Source organism: Rhinatrema bivittatum, chromosome 2 (assembly GCF_901001135.1).
Source record: "Rhinatrema bivittatum chromosome 2, aRhiBiv1.1, whole genome shotgun sequence".
Classification (NCBI taxonomy): Eukaryota; Metazoa; Chordata; class Amphibia; order Gymnophiona; family Rhinatrematidae; genus Rhinatrema; species Rhinatrema bivittatum.
In genome coordinates this window covers 65,886,072-65,908,592 of record NC_042616.1, presented here as the reverse complement: position 1 = coordinate 65,908,592, position 22,521 = coordinate 65,886,072, and the positions used below count along the sequence as shown (strand labels likewise).

The following is a 22,521-nucleotide window of genomic DNA, read 5'->3' as shown; positions in this document are numbered from 1 at the left end:
ATACAAGGACTAGGGGATACTCCATGAAGTTAGCAAGTAGCACAGGTAAAACAAATTGGAGAAAATTCTTTTTCACTCAATGCACAATTAAGCTCTGGAATTCATTGCCAGAGGATGTGGTTAAGGCAATTAGTGTGGCTGGGTTTAAAAAAAAAGTTTGGATACGTTCCTGCAGGAGAAGTCCATAAAACGCTATTAATCAATAGGGAATAGGCACTGCTTGTTGCTGGCATTATTTATTTATTTATTTACTTGTTTGTTTTTATATATATCTGTGTTCGATCTGGAATATCACATCGGTTTACATTGCAACTGGGGTTCTAAGAAGTCGAGGCCTTCTTATTTTACATTGTAACTTCAAAATAATTCTTACAGTAAAATTTAAACTGAAACGGGAACAACATTATGTCCTACAGAGTATTTTATAGTATAAGAAGATAATATAATATAACTTACAATAAATAGGATATAATTTACAATGGATTAAAATGAAACAAAAGCAACATTGTTTTCAATGTCTAGCTGGAGTAGCATGGAGAATAGCAAATTTGACACTGAGTAGTACAAGTGTCTGTAGATTGCCATAGTGTAATTTATAAAGTATATAAATATGATCAAGAGATAACATTGCGGACATTCAAGTGGAGATGAGGTTGGTAATTGCTGTGTTTGTGTGTGTGTTAATAGGTAGTAGGGAACCTTGAAATTAGTGAGGAGTGTGGTGCTGTTGGTGGTCTAGGGGGGTAGGAATGGAGGGCTAACCAGAAGGTCTGAAGGGGAAGTGAGGTTCATCTTAGTGCAGTTGGTAGATGGGCATTAGGTAGTTGTCGGGAAGGCTTTTTGGAAGAGTCATGTTTTGAGGTTTTTTGAAGGATTGCGTTGTTGGTTCCAATCTTTGATGTGTCAGTAAGTTGTTCCTGAGTGAGGGTCCGGCCACAGATAGGGCGAATTCTCGTATTGTGGTCAGGTGTTACTTTTGGTGAAGGAATTGGGATGAGTCCGGTGTGGTGGAGCGGAGGTTCCTTTGTGGGTTGTAAAAATGGAGGGTCGCGTTCAGCCAGTTAAACTTGTCGTTGTAGAGTGCATTAGTAGCATGGGATCTATATAATATTTGGGTACTTGCCAGATACATGCAACTTGGCTTGGCCACTGTTGGAGACAGGATACTGGGCTTGATGGACCCTTGGTCTGACCCAATATGGCATATCTTATGTTCCTTTTGGTGATTTTCTTTGACTGTCCACTTCCTGTTATACAGGCCGATACAGTTAGGTGCGGTAGAAAGAGGTGCATTAGTGCCAGGCACACCCGCGTTTGCCGTACGCACGGTTCAGATCACATACCGCGCGATACTGGCATGCAAACCGCGTCCAGCGCGCATCCATGAAGCGCAATCCTGGGTGCGCTGGTACCTGTCATTTCAAACATTTCAAATGACTTTTGAAATGACAGGTACCAGGAAGTAGATGGTTCTCCTACAGATCCCGCTGCCTTGAGCTCCCGGCGCCAGCAAGCCCCAGCAGCTGGCGATCGGAGGCAGGGAGCGCAACAAAGCACCCTCCTTCGGATAGACAAGAGAGATGACATTTCACAGTCCCAAACCAAACCAACCCAATCCAAGCCCCAGCAGAGAGAGACGAAATTTCACAGCCCCAAACTTTCCCCCAGCCCCCGCTCACCTGCCCTGGCCACGGCCACGCAAGCCCCCACCAGCAGCAGTAGAAGGGCGTAGAGAGAGAGCGGCTTCAGCAGCCCCGCCGGCGAAAATGAATACGTGCACGCCTGTACATCCAATATGGGCGCTCAAGGCAGCGAAGGCGCATGCGCACACGCCGTGACTGGCTGGATGTCGGAGGGCACGGCGTGTGCGCATGCGCCTTCGCTGCCTTGAGCGCCCATATTGGACCTACAGGCGTGCGCGTATTTACCTTCGCCGGCGGGGCTGCTGAAGCCGCTCTCTCTCTACGCCCTTCTACTGCTGCTGCTGGGGGCTTGCGTGGCCGCAGCCAGGGCAGGTGAGCGGGGGCTGAGGGAAAGTTTGGGACTGTGAAATTTCGTCTCTCTCTGCTGGGGATTGGGTTGGTTTGGTTTGGGACTGTGAAATTTCGTCTCTCTCTGCTGGGGCTTGGATTGGGTTGGTTTGGTTTGGGACTGTGAAATTTCGTCTCTCTCTGCTGGGGCTTGCCTGATGCTTGGATTGGGTTGGTTTGGTTTGGGACTGGGCGGCTAAGTTCACCACACTAACGCCAGGGTCAGGGTAGGTGGTAAATTAGCAGGTTAAAAAGGCGATAGTCGGGGCGCACGTTACTGTATGGGAGGGAATAGCTAATCCGATTGTTTACATATATACATGCCACGGGCGGAAAGGGATACACGTCAAGTTAAAGAAGCGGTAAGGATCGGTGAAAACAGATAGTGAATCACGGGTTAGACTTGCGCGGCCAAATTGTGAGTACACTGCGGGTTAGAAACAGGGTAACTGCTGCCGCGCTTTACTGTATTGGCCTGATAGCAAGGTTCCTCAGGCAGGATGATCAGAAGGAAAACCTAGCAACCTAACCAGTTAGCAAGAGTTCCCCAAGTTGTGCAAGTTGCCAGCTCACGTCACACTTCCCAATCTGAACTCATTAAGATCATGCCCTGCTTCTGCATTTCATATATAAATACCTGCAGTGCTAAATCTTGCCTACCTTGTTTATTGTTAAGCATAAAACTCACATAGTCTACATTTGATTAATGGATGCCAGTAACAGAAAACGTTAAAGGCTTTGTGTACCTAGACATTTGTTTGTTTTGTGACATTTGGTGCATCTAACATTGACTGGACTATTTTAACGTGATACTGTTAACGCATGCCGGATTATAGTTGCTGCTGTTATATTCGCACATTTAATTCCCAGCACTGGAACCTTCTCTGCACTTCATGTTTTCAGGCATTTTCTCTTCCCACTCCTTCTTCTTCTGGGGAATAACCTACCTTCAGCAATACAAGAAGCCCCTAACTCACCCATCTTTCAGTCTCAGTTAAAAACATATTATTGTTGACTTGCTTTTGCTGACATCTAAATACTCCATCCAGCTATCTCTCTCATCCTCTTCCATTTGATTCAGTACTGTGATTGTTTTTAACAAACCTTTTGTGAGGCACTCAGGGCAGACCTCCGTATAAAAAAAAAAAACAAAACACCCAATAGAATTCAAACATGGATGCTGTAAAAGAGTTTAGCAAACAGTGTTTCTGAAATGTAACATGCATGGCCATATGCTGAAGTACTTAGATAGGATATGGAAAGCAAGCGTTTTCATGAGCATTGAATTCCTTTCCCCCCTTTTTTCTTTCCAGGTAATCATGAAATCTTGCACAGGTATAGATTATAAGGAGTTTTACACGTTCCTCACAGTAATTGCAGAGAACAGGATCCGTGTCTTGCAAGATTACTCTGCTGGAAGGGATGTACACAGCTGCTCTGGCTCTAGTCTGGGACCTCTGCATGCACTCTATGATGTAAGCAGGACAGCAGATGTTCTGGCAGCGTTGATTGCCAATGAGGACTTTAAGAAGCTGGAGATGGAATCCTTTTCTCCTGCGCCTCTGGAATTATTGCACCGTTTGCAAAAAACGATACACTGCATTAATGCATGCAGAATAAATGATATGTAACTGTGAATTAGCTCACACAGTGTTCTAATTTTATTGTGTGGTTTTTCCATGACACTAGACCATTGCAACTTTGTTCTAGTTACCCTATTTATTATTTTATTGTTTCATGATATCCAGTTGATTCAGTTGAATTGCACAGAATATTTGCAAACTATGTGGCCTATTTTAGCCTTTTAATCATTCAAGGTGTTTTCCTGCGTCTAATTTACCTTCCCCCTCCAGTTGTGGCATTCTATCAGCCATATTTGTACTGGAGAAAGCTGGATTCTTTGCAGGTTGTGACACTTAGAGGACCAGCATATGCATAGTCACCCTACAGATGGATGCTCTGACCCAATGTTGTTTCTTCCTGCAGTCTCTGCATTGCCCTTCCTACACAACAATCCCTCGTACTCAAACAGCATACTTTGATGGAGCGTTGCCCACCAGGATTTTATAGAAATATAGCATAGTGATAGGACTTATAAATTGCCTAAGGCTTGAAAACCACAGCTTGCATTTCACAGATATAACCTAGAATAAGGCCCTTAGCAGAGACAATGGGTGAGGATGGAGGGACTCAAGCACCTAGACTAAGCAAATGTTCTAGTTTAGAAGATAAAAGGAGAAAGATGATGGCAATGAAAACAGAGTGGGATGGTTTCTTTGCGGACTCTACGCCTGTCACTAAACCAACCTAAGTAGTAGCCAGAGATGTTGAGCATTAGATTTTGAGGACACATAGATCCCTTTTTTGATCTAAAGAAAGAACAATGGGGTTGTGTCTGGGGAATATAAATATTCAGAACTCTCTGTAACTTGGAAAAGATCAGGCAGAAGGGAACATTAGGATGAAACCATTTGAACTTTTCTCTGCTGAAACTGTGACCTTCCAGCAAGTTGCATATGTGATAAATAAGGAGGCTCTTCAAAGTTCAAAGACCCCACTGTTTTGGATAATGCTTAAGGTGGTGTAAGGAAGAATTAGCTTAAAATTATGAAATTTTTCACAGTAATAGTGGGAAAGTAAGGGGCCTTACTCAACAAAGGCATAGTAAAATCATAAATGATGACAGGAAAAAAAACAAATTGGTTCATCCAGTTTGTCCAGATGTGCATATAAATTCTGATACTCAACACAACATCAGTTCCCCACCTCATGTTTTTTTCTTGAACTTTCAACTTCTTTCCTACCACTGCTGTTCATATTTATTTAAAAGATTTTTATTTCACTATCTTCAACAACTGTTCTCCTTGGCAGATTGCATATCAGTCCCAAGCTGTCCTGAAATAGCCTCCACTGGTAAGCCATTTCAGGCCTTCTCATCCTTCATCTTATAGTGCCAACATTAACTCCAATATTCAGGTCTCCTTCCATGGTTTATTACCAAATGTTTAAATAATCCACAAAGCTACTAAAGTTAGTAAACCATTGACCAAAACATCTGACCTCTCTATGCCCATTGAAGTTTGGGATTTAAGTCTGCGGGCTTCCTGGAAGCCCAATGCAGTCATGCCATTGCTGTTTGGGTCGTAACAACTACTCCATGCAAGTTACCCTTCTTGTAAACATAGCTTGTGAAGGCCATAACTGCCTCTTACTTAATTGCCTTTTTGGAAGCCCATTGCACTGATGCCACTGCTTTGCGAGTCATAACCGCCATCTATGCAGGTTGCCCCTTGTCTACCCCAGTGGGCAGTGGAGCCACTTGTTGGATTTGAGGCATAGCGTGGACTCTTAGTTGCAGTGGCGATGACTCCTCCCATGGGGAACCACAGCGATAGGCTAGACTCAGAGAGCAGACACTGGAGATGAAACGCTTTATTGTACTGCTGTAGGTAGATGGTAATTGTGCAGGAAGATATGGCACTGAAGTCCAGCAAGGTGCCAATACGCTCAGACAGTCACAGAGGTAGACGTCTCACCCAGATGTACAAGGGTGGTAGTGTTCTACAGAGCAGAGCGGAATAAGCCAAACCTGGTAGGTGGAAATGAAGAGCTGGAACATAGAGGTACTCACTGAAGAGTAGTACAGGAATCCTCCTGGTAGATGATGAAGGTGGGACCCGAAGTCTATGGTGCTGGATAGGTCCTCGAGGAGCGAGCACCTGGAAGCGCAAATAATCCTGTTTTAACTTAAGATAACTTAAGCGGTTATCTTAAGTTAGTAGAAACCCCGAAGGGTAGTTGGAAGCGAGAGGCCCCCAAGGAGCCGGTGCCCAGAGCTTCTGCAGGAGCAAGATACCCCGGAGGGTAGTGAGGAGTCTAAACTTAGAAGCGATCAGAGTAGCTAAACCGAAGTCCATGCTAACTCGTTTGTTAGTAGCAGAGCGGAGGCTTAAATACCCGGAGGTATTGACGTCATGCGGTGGGGATGCCCCCAAGGTTCCCACCATGACGTGTAGATAAGTGTAGGTAGCGTGTGCGCGCACACCCTAGGAGGCCACGGGGATGCCCATGCTGAGTTGGAGTCGCCGAAGGTTTCGGCACTTGGCACCGGAGGCGGAGGAGGTGAAAGGCAAAAAAGAGGTGAGGCAGAGCGGTCGCAGCTGTCTGTGACCGATGGACGTAACACCTCTAGGCCATGCTTCTGCTATCCCTTCATTTTTTTACAAGTAAGGATCCTTTGTTCTTATCCCATAACTTCTTGAAGTCCATTAATATTTTAGCTTCCACCACTTGTTCCAGGAGGGCATTCCAGGCATCTACCATTCTTTTTCTGAAAACATATTTCCTGATCTTTTTCCTGAGTCTACCTACCTCCTTGAAACTTCATATCATGACCCTTAGTTCTACAATTTTCTTTCCTTTAAAAAAGACTTCTTGTGCATTATTGTCTTTCAGGGCCGGTGCGTCCATTAGGCGAACTTCGGCGGTCGCCTAGGGTGCCGAGCCATAGGGGGAGCCAAAGGGCAGCCATGTGGTGCAGCAAGCAGGGCCTATGCCGCTTGCGGCAAAGAGAAATAGAGACTGTGTGCTTCTCAGGGCCGTGAGTGTAACCCTTTGAAAATGCACCCCTTAGTGTGTATATACACACATTACCCAAAATCATTTTAAAGGTGCATTTATATATTAAAAACTTGAATAAAGAGTTTTTAAGTAGTAAAAGTGCATTTGCTAAATATAGCAGGGCCATAGGTATATTTCTGGTTGGAGAGCGGGAGGCAGGGCAGATTTGGCACCTTGCAGCAGAGAGCTGTACTGTGTCTCCTGTGGCCCCCACATCCCTTCTCATGTTCTGATTAGTAGCAATGGGGAGAGGAGGTGGGGCCCAGCCCACTCATACAGATCCCTAAAGCTCCAGCAGCAAAGGGGTCTCTTGGTCAGGCCCTTTGTGTGCTGGGACTCAAGGAAGGGAGGAAGGAGCTGAAGGGAGGAAGAAATAGATACAGTACAGAAGAGGATGGCTTTCCCTCTTTATCTCTGTGGATTGTATTCATCCTCCCAGTTTTCTCAGCCCCTAGCCTTGGGGTTCATCTTTGATGCCTCTCTCCTCTATGTACATTCCAGACACTGCTAAAGTGTGTCACTTCTTCCTCTGTAACATTGCAAAAATATATCCCTTCCATTCCGAGCATGCAGAATAATCTACTCTTATCACCTGCCACTTAAGACTACTGCATCTTCCTCTTTGCTGGTCTCCTGATGAACTGTATTGTTCCATTGCAATCTATTCAAAATTCGGTTGCAGGACTAATCTTCCATCAGTGCTGCTATGACCATGTAACTCCTGAGGTTGCTGTACTGGATCCTTGCTTTCTCCCTCATACAGTTCCAGCTTCTCTTACTCACTTGTAAATGCATTCATTCTGCAGCTCCTCTTGACAATTCTTCTCTATCCCTACACCCTTTCTTCTCTGCCACTACCAACTGCTGACTCTGTGCTTTCTACCTTCTTGTGCCATAGGCCTGGAATAGACTTCATGAATCCATGCATCATGCTCCTTCTCTGGCCGTATTCAAATCCAGTTTAAAATGTCAACTTTTTGAAGCTGCTTTTAAATCTTAAGTGCTTTTGTACAATAACTACACTTCCCACAGACTCTTGTCATGTATGTAAACCCTGGGTGGGACGGATCCCTTCACTGGTACCCAGGGACATATAAAAGAAAAAAGGATGGCACCTATCAGCTCTTAACTCCTCTTTACCCATTCTCTCTTTCCACAGATAGCATTAACAGTTGGAGTTCCAGGAGTCTATGTGGGGGCGAACAATAGTTCTTATACCCATTTCTTGCCCTTCTCCGACTTCTGTACACAGCACTGATGGTTGTCACGGTCTCTCATCTGAAAAACACACTGAGAAGCAACTGATAGGTGATTAGATGACAACAGTATTTTCAGCTTCAATTTGGATTTCAATTAGTTAATAAATAATAAGATAGCAAGATTAATAAACTTGTGACCTTCCTTCTCCAGTAAGGTCTCTCAATTTTTTGGAAGCACTCTTTTTTTTTTATCACTTGACTTCCTTCTCAGTTACTCTAATTACTTAGATTGAATGTGCTTCAATCCTCTTTTACATCCCAGCTCTTCCCACTATAGGTGGTTAGAATATATGTTATCAGCACTTAGTCCCAGTTTAATCCTTTTACTAAACTCTTCTTAAACTATTTGATTCTTTATGCAGTGCCTGATGGGCACTTAACTCTCCCTTGTATTCTACCTATCGGGCCAATTCAGTAAAGTCCGCGGGAGAGCAGACGAACGCCTGCTCTCCCGGTGCACGCACAGGCCACTCGCCAGTGCGCGCGATTCTGTATTTAAATTAGGTGGTGCGGTAGAAATGGGCAAAAGTGTCCCTAGCGCCTCCTTTTTGACAGGAGCGGCGGCTGTCAGCAGGTTTGACAGCCGACGCTCAATTTTGCCGGCGTCGGTTCTCGAGCCCGCTGACAGCCACGGGCATGGAAACCAGACGCCAGCAAAATAGAGCGTCCGGTTTTCGGCCTAACAGCCGCCGGCCCATTTAAAATTTTTTTTTTTACTTTTTTTACTCTTCGGGACCTCCGACTTAATATTGCCATGATATTAAGTTGGAGGGTGCACAGAAAAGCAGTTTTTACTGTTTTTCTGTGCACTTTCCCGGTGCCGGCAGAAACTAGTGCCTACCCAAAGGTAGGCGCTAGTAGTAGTAGTAGTACTAGTAGTGGCAGAGATACACAGGGCAGGGAGAAGAAACAAGAAGGTTCAGGGGAAGAGGAGACAGATGGGGTATAAGGGAGGGAGGAAAGAAGGACACGGAGAGGGTAGAGACACAGGGAGGCAAGGAGGGAAAGGAAAGGAAGAGTGAGATGAGTCAGTCACAGGAGAAGAGAGAGGCAAGCACAGAAGAACGGGGAAAGAAGCTGTGGTTGCTGTGTGGGTGAGAGACTATGGATGAAATAATTTATTAAAAGTTTGTTTTTTTTAAAGTGTGCTGGGCCATGAGAGGGTGCAGTAGGATAGGAGGATTGGGGGGGGGGGAGGTGCATGTGCTAAAAATTGCTTCCCCTTGGCAGTTCTGATACTCCATATAGACCCGAGGAGTCCTACCAGCAGTGGTTTCCAGGTCAGCTGAATGCTCCGACAGTTCCTCCTCTGATGGCTGTGTCTTGGCCTAGGTGAGTGCAGGCTCCTCTGGTAGCAGCAGGCAGGACCAGAATTTCCAGCTCCTGTACATAGCAGTGGTCCCCCCCTTCCCCCCCTACTCTTCTGCATGCCAGATCCCCAGAAGGAATATATCCTACAACATTTCAGTTGTGGTGACTTTGAAATGAGGGAGATGGACGATACAGCCCTCACATACACTCACACTTTATGTTCTCCTTACCTCCCCTCATTCAATACCATCTTCCTTCCCTGACTCCAGGGCTGCCCTCCCCCCCCAAGCAGAGAAGGTACTCTGTTTTCTGCTTCAGTCCTTCCCCTCCCTGGCAGCACACAGAGAACAGGAGAGGAGGGCGTGAGAATGAGCCTGGAGTAAAGAAATGCTGATAACTTTATTGGCATGAACATTTTTATATATGCTGTCAAAATGATACATAAACGCCCGAATTTTCGATCACCTGCAAGTGCCTATACCGGGGGATTCGTGCGTGGCCGGGCCCTGTGCATTTTAGAAAGATCCCGGCCACGTACCTATTTCCCGGTATGCGCAGAAGTGCCTGGCCAGCAAAAAGGGGGTGGGCCACGGGGCAGGGGCTGACTGGGACAGCGGCCATTAGGCCCTGTCCCGTGGAAGCGCTTACCAGCAGCCAGCTGGTGTGCGGTACTTACTTCTTCGAAAAGGAAGTACTGAAACAAAAAAAAAAGTAGGGTAGATAGGGTTAATTTAGGGGAGGGGGAAAAGGGAGGAAGGGTAGGTAGGGATAAAGGAAAGTTCCCTCTAGTCCACTCCTTAATTGGAGCGGACTGGGAGGGAACTGGGCAAAAGCCCAATTGAGTCGCTGCGTGCACATTACAAAATTTCCCCCCCCCCTGAGCGCATGAGACGTGACCCGCCCACACATGCTCGTGCCGATTATAAAATCGTGTGCGCGTGGATATTGTATTTTATAATATGCGTGCGGCGATGCACACGTTAAAAGATCAGCACGTCCATGTGCGTGCGCCGGGAACCTCGTGCACATGGACGTGTGTGCGCGGGTTTCAAAATTGACTCCAGTGATTAAAGCAAAAGAGGAAAATGTGCTAATAGTAAAATAAATTACAGGACGGACAAGAACAATTCCCATTTTACATTTCAGGCCTTGTAGCAGGATATAGCATTTTGCTGCTATAGCTACAGGACAGAGCAGTCACTTTGCTCCTCAAGGCTGGATTTGTCAACAGGCACATTAGACTGGCTGGCTGGAGATTTGCTGCCTTTGACTTGTGCTGAATCTCATTCAGCAGAGAAGAGCCCCCTGCTTTCTATTCCAGCCTCTCCATGCCCACGCAGAGTGCAGAGAATAAGAAGGGAGGGGGTGAGCCTACAGCAGCTACTCTGCTTTCTAATCCCTCCCCTCCTATCATTCAAGGTCAGGAGGGATGGGGGGGGGGGGGGGGGGGAGTCAGCCTGAATGCAGGAGGAAGAAAGGGGGATTATTTTGGGGAAGTTAGGAGGGGCTGAGTGGAGGATCATTAGCGAGTGAGGAGAGAGTATGTGTCTGTGTGAGAGTGGGAGGTTGGCAGTATTTGTGTACATGAGAGAAGGGATAGGTGCAGGGGGGGGGGGGGGTGCCAATTGGGTGGGAGATTATAAAGGGCCTGCCTCCTCCTCCTCCTCATGCCCTCCCCAGAACTGCAATTCAGATTTTATCTCCTCAATCTTGGATTTTATCCTCCAGAACCCGGAACCTCCTTTCTTTCCTACCTCTTCCTTCTCCCGGATCCTGGAATCTACACTCGACCTCTCCTACTCCCTCCTTCCCTTTCTCAATCCCAAATCCTCTTGTCTTTCTTCCCCCTCATCCCCCTGTTCAGATTCCAGATCTTCCCTCCATCCCTGTTCTTCCTCATCGCCTCTCCCCTCTCCCCTCTTCCCATCCCCACTCCTCTCATCTTTTCCTCACCCCATTCCTTTACTCCTCCCTTCCCTGGATCTCTCATCCTCTCTTTTACTACCCATCCCTGAGATCTCCTCCCCGGACTGCTCCTTGAAATCCCTGTTCCTTACCCAATAAAAGTAAAATAAATTGTGCAGCAAGGTTGGAAAACGACTTTATTTTTATAATGCAAAATAAAAGCGGGAAGTGTTTGTCAATGTGCTTCAGAATGTTCAGACTTCTGCCCCAAAGGCTGCAGGAAAGCGCAGGGGGGGGCTGTGCCTAGACCTTCTGCTTCCTGCTATCTTTCAGGAGGGGGAGGGGGACAGGAACAGCAGTGCCTAGGGAGGGCAAATTCCTAAATCCATCATTGCTCCTCCTGTTTCTCCGCTGCCAGAGAAGAGGAGGAGAGGTTCCAGCTCTCAGAGTTTTCCCAGATGTCTCTAGACCACTCCCTACACCCCTCCATGCCTAGGAACCATGGGTCCCCGATTAGCGGGGGAGGCGGATAAAGAGTTTGCAGCTCTCAGCATCTGCTGCAGTAACAGGGGGGGGGGGGGGGGGGGGGGGGGAGTGGGCACACAAAGAGGCTTGAGAGCGTGCAGACTCCCCTCCCCTGTCTCTCTGCTCCTGCCCAGCTGTAGTGTAAAGAGCCCCACATTCTTCTGCTCTAGACCCCAGTAACTTGAACTGGTAGTGCCTGGACACTAATGACCCTATGCCTCTGCTTCTCCTGAACTTAACCTCACTTTTTATTAGCATGAATTATTTTTTTAATTAACAAGTACTCCTATTTACCATTTCCAATGAGTGAACCTAACATTAACTCATCTGGGAAAAAACCAACACCGTGGCATTCAAAATAATACAAAAAAAAAAAATAATAAAAAAGGCAACAATTGCAACATGTGGGATATTTAATGATCTCCTTTATCCATATTTCCTGAGCGTTTCCAAGTCCATTGCATTTTTCAGCTGCAGCACCTCTATATTTGTATATCAAACACAGTGCAATATTCTAAGTAATGTGTCTCTGGAAAGGAACAATCTTTCCAGGCTGAGTTCAAGGCCACAGGTAATAAAATATAAATTTCTTATTGCAGGCAGGAATATCTTTTGACATTACAATCTATTCCCAAATAATAATAATCTGAAATGAAAACTCACATTTCACATTCACAATCCTTCCCCATAGCTATTAGCATGACCTTTAATATGTACAGTAAAATGGTTTCAATCAATACACAATACTAATCTTAGTTTATTATTATTATGCTGTTAGGTTTTGCTGATTTTTATATCTGCCTATACAGGTTCTTTACACAGTATCAAGTTTTAACTTTATTAATAAAAGTACATAAAATAATTTTAATATTTACCACTCTCACCATCCATTCTCTTTAACAAAATTCTGTCACGCATTTATACAGTTCATATAAATGAAGTTTTAGTGTCCTTCTGTTCATATATTATACAGTCATTATCTTGACATCTGTGTTACACGTGCAATATTACAGTGATATAGACTCAAAAAGTGATTGGTATCCATAATTAGTGACCACAATGTGACCAGGCATAGCCTCAAGTGAACAAACCTTTTTTTCTTTTGGAAAGGGTTATATAGCATCTCTATGAATGCATGAAATAAATCATAAACAAAACAAAAAAATATTACATGCAAAACAGCATGAAAAAAATGTAAATGCACATCCCTAGGGATTATGTGGAGAATGAATACATTCCAAATCAGGCCAATGCATAATTAGTTCTTTGGGATACCTTTTATTGGATCAATATGCAAATGAACTAAACTTGTCATACAAGGAGCTTTTTGACCACCTAATTCCCTTCACAGCTGAAAGAGAGACCTAGGAGCTCTCAAAAACTCATAAATAAAAGGTGACTAGAAGCTGCAAAGAATTCAGTTTTCTCCAGCATCAATATAGCTACTACAACTCTGCATTAATACATAACTACTAAATATCTATCAGGAAGGCATACGTATGCATTCAACCCAGAACATGCATCTAAATGGTAACATGTAGGAACCAACATAAAACAGAGTTTATCATCAAAAAAGATATATTATTTACAAAGTTTGTTGCATTTTGAGGCACAAGGTCAAAAACTGGGAAGAATATATAGAATTTTATGACCATACCATATAGTATATGCTATACCATACAGTATATGCTATTCCATTTGTAAAACATTTCCCTTCTAAAATGCTTAAATTAAATATATTTTTAAATAAAAGATATGCTATGCATTTTGTATTTGCCTGATCAATAACAGATTGGGGAATTTATGAAGTGCATCATACTAAATTACATAGTAACCTTGTAACATAGTAGAAGATGGTAGAAAAAGACAAATCTACCCAGTTCCAGTCTACATTGCTAAGTATATATCCCAGCTGCCAACCATAAAAGTATGACCGCATAACCAATTCCGACTTTGTTTTCTTCCTTTTTGATTCTCCCTTATTCTGGGCAGATGAACATACCAGTTCCTACATCCAATCCAGTACCCATCAGCCCTCCCCTCAATTGTCACCTCACCACCAAGCCCTGCAACAATCCAAACAGCCACCAAATCAGCAAGACAATAGCCCAAACATCCAGTGGCTTTGCTGGATTTTACCTCTCCATCACCAACTTAGCACTGACCTGGTTGGTTTCTGTGGAGTTGTAACCTGCTGGTACCAAACACGTTATCCTATGGTTTGCTTTTTTCTGTTGTATCAGTGGACTCTTGGGCCTAGGCAGGATTGACTCTACCTCCAGAGAGAAGACCTGTAGGCTCCTACCATTGGCAGGAGGACGAAGCAGAGACCCACCAGGACCTCACCTATAGCAGCCCATGTCTCCTCGGGTTCAGCCTTTGGATGCCAGAGCTGGCAAGACTTAGGTGGGGGTCTCTGTTGATAGCAGGAGAGGTCCGTAGTAGGCTGGGTCATAGAAAGGCTGCAGTCAGATGTGTTTGGGGTCCAGGCAATAATCAGAAGCAGGCAGCAGTCAGTCATATCCGAGATCCAAGCCGAGGTCAAACCAGGTATCTGAGAGAAGGGAGGGGGCATGGATAGGCAGGGCAGGCAGGTGAGAAGAAGAACAACTAAGCCATGTGGATGAAGACAAGCAGGGAGAGAACTGAAGACAAGCAGGACTGGAACTGAAGCGAAGACAAGATGCTGGGAAGCAACACATAGCTGGACCTGTTGCTGAAGTAATTTGTGACTGGAGCCCTGCCCTTTTATAGGGCCTTGATCCTGATGTCATCGATAAGTGCCGCAGGGGATTTCCCGCTGCGGTCCCTTTAAGTGCTGGCAAGAGACATGATCCGATGACGGCAGGTCCTGCTGTATGTGTTGGTGGCATCCTGCTATGATGAGGAGTGGCGTCCTGTAGTAAGGCTGCCCAGTGGCGCCCACTACACAATGAAAAGAAGGTCGGCCTGGCCAGGGGAGATGAGTACGATGGGTAGCCTGTGGATCGCCAAACGCAACAGTACGTCCCCACTTCAGCTCCTTCCCTAAGGCTCTAGGTCTCTTGGGGTACAACTGATAAAATTCTTTTAGGAGATTTATTTCCAAGATGTTGGAAAAAGCTCCTGGGCCATAATTTTTCCAAGAAATTATGTACTCAACCCTTTTTCTCCTCTGGCAGCAGTCCAGGATTTCTCAAAGCTCATGTACATCAATCACAACTTCTTGGGATTCAGGCAGCACCCAAGAGGGCCATGAAAACATCAGAGACTTAAGAACAGAAGAAATTGCATGCTGGGTCAGACCAAGGGTCCATCAAGCCCAGCATCCTGTTTCCAACACAGGCCAAACCAAGCCACAAGAACCTGGCAATTACCCAAACACTAAGAAGATCCCATGCTACTGATGCAATTAATAGTGGTGGCTATTCCCTAAGTAAACTTTATTAATAGCCATTAATGGACTTCTCCAAGAACTTATCCAAACCTTTTTTGAACCCAGCTACACTAACTGAACTAACCACATCCTCTGGCAACAAATTTCAGAGCTTAATTGTGCGTTGAGTGAAAAAGAATTTTCTCCGATTAGTCTTAAATGTGCTACTTGCTAACTTCATGGAATGCCCCCTAGTCCTTCTATTATTCGAAAGTGTAAATAACCGAGTCACATCTACTCGTTTAAGATCTCTTATGATCTTAAACGAGTAGATGTGACTCTATCATATCCCCCCTCAGCCGTCTCTTCTCTAAAGTGAACAGCCCTAACCTCTTCAGCCTTTCCTCATAGGGGAGGTGTTCCATCCCCTTTATCATTTTGGTTGCCCTTCTCTGTACCTTCTCCATCACAACTATATATTTTTTGAGATGCAGCGACCAGAATTGTACACAGAATTCAAAGTGCGGTCTCACCATGGAGCGATATAGAGACACTATGACATTTTCCGTTTTATTAACCATTCCCTTCCTAATAATGCCTGTTTGCTTTTTTGACTGCTGCAGCACACTGAGCCGATGATTTTAAAGTTTTATCCACTATGATGCCTAGATCTTTTTCCTGGGTGGTAGCTCCTAATATGAAACCTAACAAGGGTTATATTTCCGTATATGCAATACATTGCACTTGTTCACATTAAATTTCATCTGCCATTTGGATGCCCAATCTTCCAGTCTTGCAAGGTCTTCCTGTAATGTATCACAATCAGCTTATGATTAAGTATTCTGAATAATTTTGTATCATCCGCAAATTTGATAGCCTCACTCGTCGTATTCCTTTCCAGATCATTTTTATATATATTGAAAAGCACCGGTCCAAGTATAGATCCCTGAGGCACTCCACTGTTTACCCTTTTCCAGTGAGAAAATTGACCATTTAATTCTACTCTTTGTTTCCTATCTTTTAACCAGTTTGTGATCCACGAAAGGCTTAAGCAATGAAATGTGGAACATGTTTTGGATTTTTAACATAGGTGGTAGCTTTAGCTGATGTATGATGAGGCCCACTTGTCGCAATATCGAGAAAGGCCTAATAAAACATAGTGCCAAGCACATTGATGGAAGTCACATACGTAAGTAGCAGGTACTGTGCCAAATCCTCTTCCCTACTGTGAATTGGGGAGCTGGCCTTCTATGGGTATCTGCCATTTTCTTAGGTTGGGCGGAAGCGTTCTCAGTCAGTTGACTGGTCTGGTTCCACAGTTCATGCAATTCCTGGGTGGAGAGCTGAGCCATCGGCGATGGCACTGTCACAGGCAATGGCAGAAGAGATAGAGGCTGGAAGAGCAAGGAGCCAGTGGCTGCATTGGCATGGTTATTATGGGAGAACTCATCCCAAGGTAAAAAAATGGCCCGTTTGTCCTGACATTTGTTAACATATGAGTGAAGGAAGGTTTTGAGGATATAGTTGGTTTGCTCTGCTTGCCCATTGCCTTGCGAATGGTAGGCCGTTGTGCAGAGAGAACGCAAGTGCCATGTCGTAAACTACATTCCTATATCTGAAAGTATATGCTTTGGAAGTCCATGTAGGTGAAAAACGTGGAGGATGAAGAGGCATGCCAGTTCCGGAGTGGAAGGAAAACTTGGTATTGGGACAAAATATGCTATCTTGTAGAAACGATCATTCACCACCCATATTACAGTGGCGGAGGTACACGATAAAGTCCATAGACAAGTGGGTCCTGGGTTCTCTGGGGTTGGCAACAGTTGTAACAGCCCCCAGGGTCAGCCATACAGTGCTTTTTTCTGTGCACTTTTGGGCATGTTTAGACAAAGGCCTTGACATCTTGCTTCATCTGGGGCCACCAGTAGTATCACTGAAGCAATTGAAGGGTTCATGCCCATCCAAGGTGACCTGTGACATGGGATTATGGCCCATTTCAACACCCTCTCATGCAATCTGGAAGTTACGATTGTCTTCTCTGTAGTGGCCAGAAATATCTTGGCAGGTCAATAATGTGCCGGGGAGATTCTGGAGTATCCTCAATCTAGAAGGATTGAGAGAGAGCGTCTGCCTGCTGATTCTTGCTCACTGAGCGATATTGTAGTTCAAAGTCGAAGTGGGCAAAGACCAAAGACCAATGGCCTGTCTTGCATTAAGATGAGCTTGATGTAGATGTTCAAGGTTCTTGTGGTCCCTGTATATTGTACCACGATGTTGAGCTCCTTCGAGTAGGTGGCGCCATTCCTCAAAAACTAGTTTGACAGCCAGGAGCTCTCAATCTCCAATGCTGAAATTGTATTCAACCGGGGAAAACTTCTTAGAGAAGAAAGAGCACAGACAGAGTATCCTTTCTGGAGTGTGCTGGCTGAGGACAGCCCCTATCCCTAAAGCAGAAGCATCTATCTCTAAGATGAAAGGCCTTGTAGAATCCGGGCTGACACAGGCAAGGCTTGTCAGCGAATGCCTTCTTTACATGCTGGAATAGATTGATAGCCTCGAGCAGCCAATCTTTGGTGTTGGCACCCTTGCGGGTAAGGGCAGTAAGTGGCACTGCATGGAGGAATAAACTGAAGGTAATAATTAGCAAATCCCAGGAAATTTTGCAAGGCTCCGAGACCCATTGGGTGAGGCCAGTTCATGAAAGCTTTTGTCTTGTCAGGGGCCATCCTGACTCTGTCTCGTGAGACTATGTACCCAAGGAAGTGCAGCTCTTCTTGCTCAAAGAAACATTTTCCAGTTTGACATAGAGGTTATTTTTTTTGTAGGCGATGTAGGATGATTCTAGGTTCTCCTGGATTTAAAAAGACATGGCCTGAGTTTCAGGGAGAGTCAGTTGGTAAACCTGACGGCATGGAAGTATAGCCCCTAGGATAAGTTCAATGTTGCAGTCATATGGGGGATGAAGAGGTAAGACTTCCGTCCTCTTTTTGATAAGTCATCCTTGTAATCTCAATATTGATAGGGAAGTCCCAGGAGTATGGATGCCACGGTTGGTGGACGAAGGGTCCTACCGGCACCAAACAGGACTCCATATACCCGTGGCCCTATCAAGCATGTTGTAAGCAGACCAGTTGAAATGTGGTTGGTGTTGCTGGAGGCATGGCAGGCCCAGGATGATAGGGTGGATGGCTCTGGAAATCATGAGAAGGTTGATGTTTTTTTCAAGTGCAGGAGGCTGGTGTGCAAGGCCACAGGTACGGTGGTCATGTTAATCTGACCTGGCAATGGGTCTCCATAGACCAAAGAGATCACTAAGGGGGAAGTAATCTGGGCCATGGGAATCTGAATTTGATCGACTAGTTCCTTTAAGAGGAAATTCCCTCCAGAGCTGGAATCCACAAAAGCCTGAGTAGAAAAATTAATGGAGCACAATTCCAGGGTGACCAGAAGAAGTAGTTGGGAAGCTAGAATAGTAAGGTCTAGGGTCATCTCCCTGAAGGACCCTAGGCATTGACGTTTCCTGACCTCTGTGGACATTGAGCAAAGAGATGGCCTTGAGCAGTGCAGTACAAACAGAGGTTCTGCTGTTTACAACTGAGCCCGTGGACCGCCAAATGCAACCCTGAAATTAGATGTCTTTCTCTTAGCTCTGTTCCTACCACTGCCTTCAATATCTGATGCAAGCATGGCCTCCACCATCTCCACAGTTAGGCTATTCCACACTTTGTCATCTTCCTCATTGATTCAAACAAATCCCAAACTTATTTCAACAACCAGTCCCTCTTCCATTATGTACCACTAAGTTTAGTAACATACAAAACCCTGGAGGCCATTGTCCTTAAACAGCCGACCTCTTCATGTTCATTGATGCTTGGGTTCAAACTGTAGTCTCTCCTTGCAGATTACCCCAGCATGCTTAAAAAAAAAAAAGAAAACTTTTTTTTTTCTTTTACATTTAGGGAATAGGATACTAACAGTGCATTGAAAAATAAATATTGGTACATTCATTCATTCATTTATTTAAATAAATCTGTCAGAAAAAGCTTTAAAACTTGAAATGGAACCAGAAAATGAGGTTTACATTCCCCCTTCACATGCAAACTACTCGGGCGGATTTTAAAAGCCCTGCTCGCATAAATCTGCCCGGATTTACGCGAGCAGGGCCCTTGCGCACCGGCGCACCTATTTTGCATAGGCTGCCGGCGCGCGCAGAGCCCCGGGGCGCGCGTAAGTCCCGGGGTTTTTTTTAGGGGGCGTGTTGGGGGCGGGGCCGAACAACGCAGCGTTTTGGGGGCGGGACGCGGTGTTTGGGGGGGCGGGCCCGGGGGCGTGGTTTCAGGCTGGGGCATTCCAGGGGCATGGCCGCGCCCTCCGGAACCGCCCCCGGGTCGGGTCTCGGCGCGCCAGCAGGCTGCTGGCGCGCGTGGATTTACGTCTCCCTCCGGGAGGCGTAAATCCATGGATAAAGGTAGGGGGGGGGTTTAGATAGGTCCGGGGGGTGGGTTAGGTAGGGGAAGGGAGGGGAAGGTGAGGGGAGGGCGAAAGAAAGTTCCCTCCGAGGCCGCTCCGATTTCGGAGCGGCCTTGGAGGGAACGGAGGCAGGCTGCGTGGCTCGGCGTGCGCCGGCTGGCCAAAATCGGCAGCCTTGCGCGCGCCGATCCAGGATTTTATAAGATACGCGCGGCTACGCGCGTATCTTATAAAATCCAGCATACTTTTGTTTGCGCCTGGTGCGCCAACAAAAGTACGCGATCGCGCTTTTTTAAAAAATCTACCCCACTATGTTTCAGGGAAACATGGGCAAAACAAAGGCAGCATCAGTCTGTATAGTTTTAGTACCTATAGCTTTTAAATAATCACAATAACTTAAGAGTTGATTTCTTTAGGATAGTTATGATAAAAGACATATTTCTTACCATCACTGGTAACTTCTAGTGATACAGTTAGTTTAACAAAATGATTCTTAAGATACCATGACGTAAAGGTGGCACAGTGCAATACAAAAATACCATAAAATAGAAGTAGAGAACTGATTTCCAGCTACTCTCCACATGCTCTAAAACTTGCAAAAATGCTAAAGAATGAAAAAACTAATATAAAATGAAGAACATAAGATTTCATCTATTTAGTTTTAAGCTTGTTTCTAGTGAATTTAGTGTTTGTGAAAGGTGCAAGACTGACAGCATTGGCAACCGAAGACCTCTGCTTATCTACAGAGGAGGTGCAGCAGAGGCAGCAGCAGCAGTACACATTTTCCATCACTTCCCTACCAATAGGCCATCACTGTTCTGTAGGGTCCAGCTCTAAGGGTGAGAGGATAACTCTGTCTCCATCCATATGCAGTTTTGATCTCTCTGCTCAGATTGCCAGGAAGGGTGCCAATTAGTGCCCAGCTATTGTTTGCTTTTAAGTATGATGGACACCTGCCCACTGGAAACTGAACTGATATCGCCAAGTAATTTCAGAAAAGCCACCCAAATAGCTTTCAGATTGTTTCGGTTACTACTAGTCTGAGCTAGATTTGAGCCAATAATTTGGAGGTAAACAGCTCTAAATTTGCATTAATCAGCTGAGTCACCCAGTGCCCTAGAAATTACATTTTTTTTATGTTGGCTTCCCAAGCTGTCAGCATTGTAAAATTCAAAAGTTCCAGGATGAATATCTGGTGTTTTTTTGACTGGCAGCTGCCTTGACCGATTTTTCCATTCAGTATTTGAACTTCGAAAGCTAACAAAGCAAGGGCAGGAAAATATTTTGGCTATAGCAATGCAACACTAGCATAAAGATAGGATGTCTCGATGGAGATGTAGTACCTATGCAGAGAACTTACTCAATGTGCTAAAAGATCTCATGCTGCAAATTCCCATTCAGTTTGTGAAATTAAACATATTTTCGGAGACCTTAATATAATTAGGTTTACGTTCCAAATAAGTCATGTTCTGCGCAGTTGTTGTCTAATGTTTCTGATATCATATTGTCTTTCCACTAATTGGGATGGCCCATATCAAGGCTGTGGCATACTCTAGGAATGAAACATATCTCCACTTCTTCCAACCCTAACACATGGCATGTGGTGATCACAATATGACAGATCCATTTCTTTGGCATGATGATAGGCCATCCAAGTGTTTGCCCCAGCTGCATCTTGTTTGGATTAAGGAAAATGATAGAGCCGTATCTCTTCTTTCTGAATATGCTCATAGCAGGACTGCAGAAAAAAAAGACAGATGATTAAAAGCAGTTTTTGTTTTCCTCCATTGTCTCTAATAAATAACCTTTTGTGTAATGCACAAAGATCTCCAGAGAGATCTGCAGCTTGGTGTGCAATTGATGTAGAGTTCTCATGTGGCCTCCAACAGGAAAATAGGGCAGTGTATGGCTAGGGATGTGCAATAGTAAAAAAAATACAGGGAAAGCAAAAGCAGCTACAATTTTGGCAGAAAAGCCTGTAAGAAATGTCTATCTCCACCAATTTTTTCTACCATAGAGTTGAATAGAAAAAAATGATTCACAAAGCAGTAAATTAACAATGACATATGTTCTTATTTGCTGCATTCGCAAGCCCTTTCCTTTTTTTCTTTTTATTCCTTTATTTGTAATCGGCAAAACACTTTGAAAGAGGTGGACTTCACCATTTTCTGTCCTGGGTGCAGAAATTCTCCCATGGTATCTATACTGATTAGTTGCATAAGTATGCAACTTTTATCAAATATTCACAAAAGTATTCTCAAAATGAACATTTTACTTTTCACACATTCTAGTGTGACTAATGTGTAGCTGAATAGCTGAAAATAAACACAAATTTAATTGAATAAATAGAGTATTTAATTTTACAACTGTAAAACTGCATGGTTTTTATTACTCTGTAATAGTCTGCAGTTATGGTACACACAATTTATGACATTTTATGCATTAGACTTTTATTAAATGTGTTGTGCACTTATATTATTTTATACTAAGCAATGATTTTAAGGAGGGAACAATGTTATTGACATGTAACACCTTAGCGTTACCCCTAACACTTACTCAGGTCTGTCTGCACCTGCACACGTGCCCCTACACTGGCACCCCCCCCCCCCCCCTGCCAATTGGGTTACCATTTGCCTCTGGGCAAGTACCCTGCCTACAAGTTATTTCTTGGTGGTTTCTACTCTAGGGATACTGAGACCCTACAAATCAGGGGTCACACAGTTCCAAAAAATGCACCTACAGATCGAATACAAAAAAATGCTCCGATCACCGGTCACAGAGTCAGCACTAACAAACTTGGGGTCATTTTCTAAGCTGTGGTATTTTCCTTAGAGAGAATAATACCACAGGGTTTACTATAATGTGATGGTAAAATAGCTCAGGGAAAAATAATGAGGCTTAGTAGAGCCCTCAAACATGGGCACGATGGTGGCCTGTGGCCAGGGCCGGATTTAAGATTATGGTGCTCATAGGCAGAGGACCAGGGGAGGGAGATTTTGCCTCTAGAACTGATACAGCAGCAGAGGGAGTCCCAGTTTTTTGGAAC

The 22,521-nt window shown here is 44.7% G+C and overlaps 2 protein-coding genes across 2 annotated transcripts in view; one reads left to right on the top strand and one right to left on the bottom strand.

The window, feature by feature from the left end:
• Positions 1-4,864, top strand: part of JMJD4 (jumonji domain containing 4) — a 45,452-nt gene extending 40,588 nt beyond the window's left edge. Inside the window, exon 6 of the mRNA XM_029588277.1 lies at positions 3,344-4,864. Within this exon, the coding sequence (XP_029444137.1) occupies positions 3,344-3,661 (318 nt within the window). The 3' untranslated portion in view covers positions 3,662-4,864. The remainder of the gene's footprint in view (positions 1-3,343) is intronic.
• A 14,812-nt stretch (positions 4,865-19,676) lies between these two features.
• ALS2CL (ALS2 C-terminal like) overlaps positions 19,677-22,521 on the bottom strand; it is a 297,669-nt gene continuing 294,824 nt past the window's right edge. The window contains exon 27 of the mRNA XM_029588275.1: positions 19,677-21,213. Coding sequence (XP_029444135.1) covers positions 21,160-21,213 — 54 coding nt within the window. The 3' untranslated portion in view covers positions 19,677-21,159. The remainder of the gene's footprint in view (positions 21,214-22,521) is intronic.